The sequence below is a fragment of the Coenobita brevimanus genome, chromosome 66 (assembly GCF_032717465.1).
Source record: "Coenobita brevimanus isolate Jiangsu-jjx chromosome 66, ASM3271746v2, whole genome shotgun sequence".
Taxonomy (NCBI): domain Eukaryota; kingdom Metazoa; phylum Arthropoda; class Malacostraca; order Decapoda; family Coenobitidae; genus Coenobita; species Coenobita brevimanus.
This window is the reverse complement of record NC_137019.1, coordinates 33,380,736-33,391,061: the sequence shown is the minus strand read 5'-3', so window position 1 is coordinate 33,391,061 and position 10,326 is coordinate 33,380,736. Positions and strand designations below refer to the sequence as shown.

At 44.0% G+C, this 10,326-nt stretch overlaps 1 protein-coding gene across 1 annotated transcript in view; it reads left to right on the top strand.

Moving 5' to 3' along the window:
* Positions 1-4,546: 4,546 nt before the first annotated feature.
* The window catches only part of LOC145405334 (uncharacterized), a 361,863-nt gene continuing 356,083 nt past the window's right edge, over positions 4,547-10,326 (top strand). The window contains exon 1 of the mRNA XM_080276746.1: positions 4,547-4,828. Within this exon, the coding sequence (XP_080132872.1) occupies positions 4,547-4,828 (282 nt within the window). The remainder of the gene's footprint in view (positions 4,829-10,326) is intronic.

Genomic DNA, 10,326 nt, shown 5'->3' with positions numbered 1-10,326 from the left:
GCCATGTAGCACTTCTCATGCCACCACCACTTCCTCATCTGGCCCTCACACACGTCAAGGCAAAGTTCGGTATCATGGCACAACTGCATGTCATCTCTTGGAATGCCTGTGGTGTTACTAACCAGAGTAAACTTACTGCACTCAAAGGATATGTATACAGTCGCCACCCGGATAATCATTTTCATTCAGGAATCCTTTGTTGGTCGTGTGCTACTCGGGGTAGAGGCACCCACTCTCAGTGGTTATGATTCTTACGTCCATCGAGTTAGGAATGGACTTGTCATGTATGTCCACTCCTCCATCCAGCACCGTTTCCTCCAAAGCTCTGTAGACGATGAAACAACCTTCCAGCTTCTTGAGGTCACCATTGGAAGCGGCACAATTCGGTTGTGCAACGTGTACTCTGAGCCAGGCAGGTTTAATACAGCTGCTCTCCCAGCTCCCACCATCTGTGGCATGATATACAAGGGGGATTATAATGCCCTGCACCCTGCTTTGGGGGACCTTTCTGCTACCGTTAACTGTAACAGGACTAAACTTCTTGAGTATATTCATCGTAATCGGCTCACCCACTGGGACACCAGTGGGGCCACACACTCTCGAGGAGGCACACTAGATCACGTCCTTACATCTGGTCTCATAGCGTCCCAGGTCAAGTGTTCATCTATCCCTATGCTCTTCTCTGATCATATTGCTCCCAGCCTTCATTATGCCCTCCCTGCTGCACCTTCTCCTGTACACAGACGCACTTGCATGAGAATGCCACCCAAGTACTGCCCTACATACATCTCCTATATGACCAACCTTCTTCTCACACTCGACCTTCATTGTCCCGAAAAGTTGCATTCATCACTTGTCAGCTCCACACATGACTTCTACACCCATTATGTCAGCAGGCCACACATTACATGCCATCATGATGCCCACACCTGGACACTGGATAATCGCATCACTCAGGCAGAGAGGAAGGCAGTGGAAGACGGTTTTGCCTTTCAATAACGACCTTCCCCCAAGAGTCTCCATCGGTATCGAGGGATGATCTAGTTGCTCTCCAGCACTGCATTTATACCGATTCGTGGCATAAATTTACCAATAGCATCAACCATCAAACGACTGTTGGTTCCATGTGACGCCTTATCAACAACATTGTCAAGAAGAAGCCCCCTAGTGTCCTCCACCGCAGTCCACAACAGTACACTCAGGATCTTGTAGATGCCTGGTCTGCACAGTCACGGGCTTGCACCCTTCCCACACACATACAGGACGTGCTTTCCACCCAGGAAAACTTTTGTGCACTCCGTCTCGCTGCTGCTTTACTGAGGACGGACGATGAGGATGGTGTGGCTATAACTGACGATAAATTGCAACGGGCCCTCGCCAGGGGTAAGGTAACGGCTCTAGGTGATAATGGCATCACTTTTCTGTCCTCCGTGTCCTCCTGAAAGTTCCATGTAATCCCCTTCTCCAGCTGTTCAACCATTGCATCTGTCTGGGATACATGCCACAAACCTGGACCTGCAGTACAGTCGTGCCTATTCCTAAACCTGGCACTGATAAATTCTGACCCGTTTCCCTCACCTCTTGCTTCAGTAGAGTACTGGAATTCATCCTCCTCGCAAGACTCTTGTTGAGGCTGCAGGACAAGCTCTCGCCTCGACTGCATGGCTTTTTACCACAGCGAGGGACACACCACTGCCTCATGGAGCTATTCACCCTCCTATCCCCCACCAGTGTAGTGGCCTTCATTGGTTTAAAGAGTGCATTTGATGTAGCCAACAGAGACATCATCCTGCGATTTTTACGTGGTTACCTGTCTAATAGGTCCTCTCATGTACTTTTTAAGGGTGCATACAGCACTGCTAAGGATTTCAAGCTTGGTACTCCACAAGGTGGTGTCCTTAGTCCTTTTTTATATAATATCCTCATACATCGTCTACTCACCCTCCTTCCTGACATCCCTGGAACCACAATTACTTGCTAGGCTGATGACATCTGCATTCACCCAAATTCCCTAGCAGTTCTGCAACGTATCCTTCACTTGTTTCACAAGACGGCTTCCAAATGCGGACTCATTATCTCTCCAGAAAAGAGTAGAATCTTCACTTCCTGTCCAGCAATAACACTGCCTGTATTCTCTGTCAGGGAATGTGTTATCCCTCTGTGTATGCAGTACCTTTATATGGGGGCACCTGTACAGATTTCTCCCTCCATTCCTGTAAAACAACTCATGCATCTGATTGTTCAGGATCTGCTGACCCAGCTACAGCAGCACCTAAAACCTCTCAAATGGCTCCTTAATTATGCTGCTGGGGTGTCTATTCCTGTCGCACGAACGATATACATAGCACTTATTCGATCAGTTGTTGATTATCTCACCCCTGCTCTTTGTCAACTTTCCAGAACAGCATTACAACCTCTTGAGAAGTTCCAATCGCAGTAATGAGACTCATCCTGGGCTGCTCTGGCTCAACCAGAATTGTCAACATGCAACTTGAACTCAGCCTTCCACCACTTGTTAAGAGAACATACTCCGAGGTTACATACTTTAGTGTTAAGTGCCTGCATTATCCTCACCTTTCTCCCCACTACTCACACATCATTCAGATTTCCCTTGATCCCACTGCACCAAGGTCTCTGCTTCGCAGTGGTGGCCACACACTAGTTAAAACTGTTTATTCACATGTCCGACGGCTAAACATCAACGTACTGGTGCCTGCTGAGGAGGTGAACTATGGCATTCCACCTTGGCAGACCCCTGTGCCTGATATCTCATACACTCTGGCCTCCAAGACTGACCTGCCTTAGCTTCAGAAACAGCTAGCTTTGGAGACCATCACCAGGCTGTCATCTTCCCTCCCTTTGGCCCACCATATCTACACTTATGGCTTCCTGCAGGAGGATGGCAGTACTGGCTGTGTTGTATTTTCCCCAAGTCTGGACCCACCTCAAGGGGGCTGGTTGGGCCGTTGACTGCCAACCTCGTCGAGCTCTACGTATTGCGAACTACATGTACTCCTGGATGCAGTTACTTTATTAATACGGACGAACAACAGTGGCTTGATATCTGTGACTCACAGCCGGCCCTCCATGCCCTCTCCTCTCCCAGGCCTGCATATCAACACCTTGTTACACAGATACTCCGTCAATTGGCCACTGCCCACGATCGTTCGCTGGTGGTGCACTTTCTGTGGATTCCCTCTCACATTGGTCTCACAGCCAACAACACCGCTGACCTCCTTGCACGGACAGCCTGTGTCCTGGATCCGCCCACTGTGGATGCTACTAACTTCTCCCCCATTTGCTACAAGCAGATAATACACAGAGCAGCTGGCTTCCCTACGCTCCACCTTACAAATGCTGAGAGGGCTCACAGTGCGTCCATCCAACATTATGACCACTTTCTCTCTTGTCCCCATAGATATCGTCGCAGTGGTCTTATGGTTCGTCGACATAACGTGGTGTTTGCCCACCTCAGACTGGGCTACCGACCTATGTGGCAGATGGCTGGGGGCGGGCAACACACCTCATTTCTCCTCCTGTAAGCTGTGTGATGCACCCAATGCCAACACCCTTGACCATTATTGCCTGCAATGTCCACTTGTCTCTGATTTCATACCACATGGACTCAAATTAGTGGATAGTTGTAAACATTTGTTGGAAGATGATAACCTAGATGTTATTCTCATGCATCATCCACACTTTGGTGGATGTTAATTTGTTATAGCTCGACAGCGTGTCCTGCGTGACACGAGTTCCCTTGTACTCACCTCACATATGGCTGCATGGCACTGTACTAGGTTTGTCGCCTTCAGGCGAAATAAATTAATCAAATCAATCAGTCTATAGCAGACTTTTATCAGCGCAGGAGAGTCTTTCCCACGTGAAGGATATAGTCGCGGCGCACGACTCTGAGGTTGTCATTATCGCACAGTGGCAACCTATCATTCAAAATGTGCGTTCGATTTCGTATCATATTATACACGAATCATATTATTATGCACGAATATACTGTACACGAATATAAGTATACACGAACATATTATACACGAATCACAAGCGTCTCGTATAATATATTTACGAAATCAGACGCACTTTTGAATGGTAGGTTGCCAGTGCACGATAATAACAACCTCTGAGTCGCGACTATAGTAGCCCTAATTTACATAAATTCCTTCCCTACTTGGATGATCTCATAATCCGAATAAGATCATCTGGAAACGTCAAGAAAAAACTGTAGAACAAATGACGTTTTCGGGTTGAAGAAGGTAAAAATCATCATCATCATCATCATCATCATCATCGTCATCATCATTTATCTCTTCCTCTCAACACAGGTAGGAAAAGAAAAGCAACCAAGTAGGAAAACCTATCCGGCAAGTTTCCATTGAAATGGGTCACAGTCCATTCATTCAACATTCAATCCTTCAAATATCTCTGCTCCACCTCAAAGGAAAACCATCAACCCTTCTTATTAAATCAGGATATGTATTTTACTTCATCCTTCCATTACTCCTGAACTTCCATCAATGAAAATACGAAAAACAGAATGCTCGTCTTTTCTTTCAGCGGCGGCAAAGGCAAGGCAGACGATAAACATACGGAAAGTGAGGACGAAGAGACTGAGGGAGAAAACACCAAACAGCAAGAAGAAAAGGCAATTGATGTTGAAGATGAGTCATCGCGCCTTAAAATAAGGAGTAAAAAGGAAAATGAAGAAGAGAAGGATGAGAAAAATGAAGACGGCGAGAAGGACAGGAGAAGAGAGAAAGAACAATTCTTCTCTCGTGTCACCCACTTACACCTTGAAAACAAAGGCATCACTCATATTGTAAGTCAGATTAACATTAATTTACTTCATTCACCTCACTTTTTTCGCCTTCCTGATGCACACACACACACACACACACACACACACACACACACACACACACACACACACACACACACACACACACACATCTTATGTATTGACATTCATTGATCCACTGTTAACGTTAAGTTTATTTCTTTACCTGCACTAACTACTTCATGCCTTGATGCTTAGTGATGTGAACTGTTCAAACGAAAAAGTTATGCACAAGTCTGGTAAGTAATTACCACTTTTGTGTCTCACAAACTGCGCCTATGTTAATCTCTCTCTCTCCCTCCCTCCCTCTCTCTCTCTCTCTCTCTCTCTCTCTCTCACACACACACACACACACACACACACACACACACACACACACACACACACACACACACACACACACAGAGAGCGGCAGTACAAAGTCTTTGCATTACTTATAGTCTTTTTTAATTATTATTATTATTATTCGTTTTTGGCAAACATGGGTAAGGGTTAATTCCGGCTATAAACTGCTGTCCGAACAGAAGGTCCGATCATGCAGCGAACCTCATACGGACAGAGACATTCTCCTTTTGTGGCGAAGAGGGGGATACTGAAGCAGCAGAGGAAGTACAAAATTGGAGAAAGATCAAAAGCAGAAAATTTAAAGACTGTACTTGATTGAGTAAGGGGTTAAGAATGTTGTTAATATATATATATATATATATATATATATATATATATATATATATATATATATATATATATATATATATATATATATATATATATATCTATATATATATATATTGCCAGACGCCTCAATCCCGTTTGGGGTGGCCACAAACAAATCGCCTACACGTCGCCCTGTCCCCCGCCATTTCACTGCCCTGCTCCCAACTCACACCCCCCTCTCTCATATACCTCTTCACCCTATCCCTCCATCTCATCCTCGGCCTCCCCCTCCCTCTTCCTCCCTCCACCTCACTCACATACACTCTCTTCGTCAGTCTTTCACCCTCTATCCTCTCCACATGGCCAAACCACTACAGTGCGTTCCTCATAACGCTTCCTATCACATCCACATCCACACCACAACTCTCCTTTATATCCTCATTTGTCAGCCTGTCTCTCCATGTGACTCCACAGGCTCCTCTTAAATAACTCATTTCCACTGCTCTCACTCTTGCCTTGTGTCCTTCCAACAACGTCCAAGCTTCACTTCCATACGTTAGAGATGGTATCACAATACTGTCATGTAGTAACTTTTTCACTTCCATGCTCACTTCCCTGTTTCTTATCACTGCTTTCAAAGAACCAGCAACCTTTCTTCCCTGCTGTACCCTTTCAAGCACTTCACTCTCCAAACCACCATCCTTACTCATCACACTACCCAAGTACTTAAACGTACTCACATTTTCCAATTCCTCACCATCCAACCTCGCTGTACATTCACTCTTCACCTCTCTCAAAGACCACCACTTTACTCTTCCCTACATTCACCTTTAGATTCCGTTTCTTACACACTCTCCCAAACTCATCCACCAAGCCTTGCATCTCCCCTTCGTCTTCACTCAACAACACAGTATCATCTGCAAACAACAGTACAGGGAGTTTCCAAACACTATCCTCTCTCACCAGGGCCACTCCAACATCCACTACCCTACCTTGTACCTCTTTTATTACCCGATCCATGTACAGATTGAACAACCATGGAGACATGACACATCCTTGTTTCAACCCAACTTTCAAAGAGAAAAGTTCACTTAGTTCACCATCCACATGCACTGCAGCCTTCGCACCATTGTACATACTCTTCACAGCATTCAACAACTTCCCATCTACTCCATATATTCTTAACACTTTCCACATTCCTTGTCTATCCACCCTGTCATATGCTCTCTCCAAATCCATGAAAGCCACATACAACTTCTTTCCCTTCTCTAGAAACATTTTCACTAAAGATCTAAAAATGAATATCCGATCTACACAACCTCTTCCCTTCCTAAATCCTCCCTGTTCTTCTCCAACTAATTTCTCTGTTCTTTCTCTAACTCTGTCAATAAGTATCCTACCATACACTTTTCCTATTATACTAAGAAGACAAATGCCCCTATGATTACCACACACTTCTTTTTCCCCTTTTCCTTTGTACAAGGGAATAATTATACCTGACTTCCAATCCTCCAGGACTCTACCTTCCTCCCAGGCCAGTCTGCACATCTTCCACATCCATTCTACTACTATCTCTGCCCCATGCTTCAGCATTTCACCACACACTCCATCAATTCCTGGGGCTTTCCCCGATTTAACTTTCTTCATTGCTTCCACAACTTCTATCCTACTGATTTCTTCCTGTTTTCTCACCTCCCTCCTTCTCCCAGCCATTCCCCAGCCACTTATATTCGCATTACTTCCATCCTCTATGTTCAACAATTCCTTAAAGTGTTCTCTCCATCTGCTCACTTTTTCTCCCTTCTCCACTAGTAATCTACCATTTTTATCTTTCACTCCCCTGCTAACTTCACTTCCACCCTGTCTTACTCTTTTCACCTCTTTCCAGAACATTTTCTTGCAGTCCCTCCACTTTACACTCAAATTCCTTCCAAATTCCTCATCCACTCTCTTCTTACTCTCTCTTACTAATCTTTTCACCTCTCTCTTTCTACATATAACTCTCTCTTCCGCCTCTCAACTTCTTCCACGCCCCTATTTCTCATCCATTCATTGTATGCTTTCTTCTTCTGTGCCACAGCCTGTCTCACCTCTTCAGTCCACCACGCTGTTCCTTGCACCCTCCCTCCGTCTTCTCTTCGTTCCACACACCACATCACATGCTGCACATATTTCTTCTGTAAATATCCTACACACACCTTCCACGTCTCCCATCTGCTCCAATTCATATCTGCCCAATCGTTCCTCCACTTCTCTCTTATACTCTGCCTTTTTCTCATCCTCTTGTAACCTTTCCACTCTCCTTGCAACTACTCCTTCCTCTCGTCTTTCCCTTCTTCTATTCTTCCATCTTACTTGAATCCTAATTCTGGCCACCACCAAGTAGTGGTCAGAAAGTCCACTCCCCCAACCTCTATAGGCTCTTGCATCCATTACACATCTTCGCATCCTTTCATCCACACACACATAATCAATCATTGCCTTCCTTTCATTCAGTTCACTACCCACCCTTCTCATCACTCACCATGTATACCTGTGGATCATTTTATGCCTGAAGTGGGTATTGGCTATCACCAACCCCCTGCCAGCACAAATGTCCACTAACGCACTCCCATTCTCATCTATTTCAGCAGGCACACCCCACTCACCAACTATTCCATCCACCTTCATATTCCCAACTTTACCATTCATATCACCGATCAAAAACACTCTCTCATTCCTTCCAAACTTTTCCATGGACACTTCTACATTTGTCCAGAACTCTTCTCTCACTCTGCTAGGACGATCTTGCGTTGGCGCATACACACACACAATCGCCCACATTTGTATTCTAACTTTCAACTTTACCCACACAATCCTTGACCCAACTGATCCATACCGTCTTATGCTCTTCTTCCATCTTTTACTCACAACTATACATACTCCTTCTTTTGCCCTCTCATTCTCACCTACTCCTGCACATATACCCCATCCATACTCCCGTTCTCTCACACTTTCTCTTCTCCATTTTGTTTCAGTTATTCCACATACATCCGCTTTCGCACCCTCAAGCACCTGGACAATTTCTCTCTCTTTCACCTCATCATTCGCTCCCCTTACATTCCCCTTACATTACACACACACACACACACACACACACACACACACACACACACACATATATATATATATATATATATATATATATATATATATATATATATATATATATATATATATATATATAAAAGATTATGTAGCGCTAAAATTACCCAGAGGATATTTAGAGAAGAATGGTAAATGAAGCAAACGGAGAGAGAGAGAGAGAGAGAGAGAGAGAGAGGATGAAGGAGGTTGTAGAGTATGGTAAGCAGCGGAAAACTCTGTTGAAGATATGAAGAAGAAATTATTAGCATTTAAGTAAATGAAACCACTCATGCGGACCCTAGAAATGTATTGTGAGGAAGATTTCAACTTGCGAATTGGAGAGAATTATTCCGAAAGCTTTGAATGATTTGCAAATTACTTTGGCCCTCTGGACTGGGCATGCTTTGTGTTACTATTGTTTTTGTGCTTTCCCTCTCTTCTTTTTAATTTTTTTCTGTGTCATTGCTAACTCCAAATTTTAGGTGGGAATATGGTTTGACATGATCATAATAGTACAGATATTATTGAGCTCTCTGTCTGATGGTTTTCTCTTTTCTTTTCTTTTTTTTTTTTTTTTTTCCCTTTGACCTGCATCCTTCCTCTTCTTATATAGTAGACAAAAATTAAAGTTTCAAGGTTTGGGTAGTTAATAATGAAAATGACTAAATAATAATAAAGGGGACTCGAGCTAGCACTGGTAATGCAGGAAAAACTAAGATATGTAGATGGAGGGAATACTTTAGTAACCTGTTAGCTGGAAAGAGGAAAATGTTAAATTTGCACAAGTCCGCTACTCGAACTTCTCAAATGATTCGTTTTCCTGGATCAGGAGGGAGGGAGTTCAATTGTCAACGTCGATTTTTCATTCACCATACTTTTTTGCTGCCACACTGTCCATCTATCTATCTATTGGCAGACGCCTTAATCCAGTAAAGGGTGGCCACAAACAAATCGCCTCCATGTTGTCATGTTCCCGAGCTCACACACCTCTCTGCTCCAACCCTCCATCTCACCCTCGGCCACCTCTCCCCTTTCTTCCCCTACACCTCACTCGCATACACTCTCCTCGTTAGTCTCTCGCTCTCCATCCTCTCCGCATGGCTAAACCTCCTCAGTGTATTTCTCCTAACGCTTTATATCACATCCTCATTAACACCACAACGCTCCTTCACTTCCTTATTTGTCAGTCTGTCTATCCATGTAACTCCACATGCTCCTTTCAGATAACTCATTTCCACTGCTTTATTTCTTGACTTGTGTCCTTCGATACGTCAGAGTTGGTATCACCATACTGTCATGCAGCGACTTTTTTACTTTCATGTATATAGATAGATAGATAGTATACTTCCTTATTTCTTATCACTGTTTCAAAGAACTCTTCCCTACATTCACATTTAGGTTCCGTTTCTTGCACACTCTCCCAGACTCATTCACCAAGCCTAGCAGTTCCCCTTCGTTTTCACATAACAATACAGTATCATCTGCAAACTACAATACAGCAAATTTCCAAATGCTGTTTTTTTTTTTTTTTTTTTTTTTTGGTGCAAGAAAGAAGGAACCAAACGCTAAGAGCCCACAAAGCGTTCCTTCCAAGAGAGAGAGAGGAAAAAAACTATATCCACTGCTCTACCATGTATCTCTTTTATAACCCCATCCATATACAGATCGAACAACCATGGAGACGCGACACATCCCTGTTT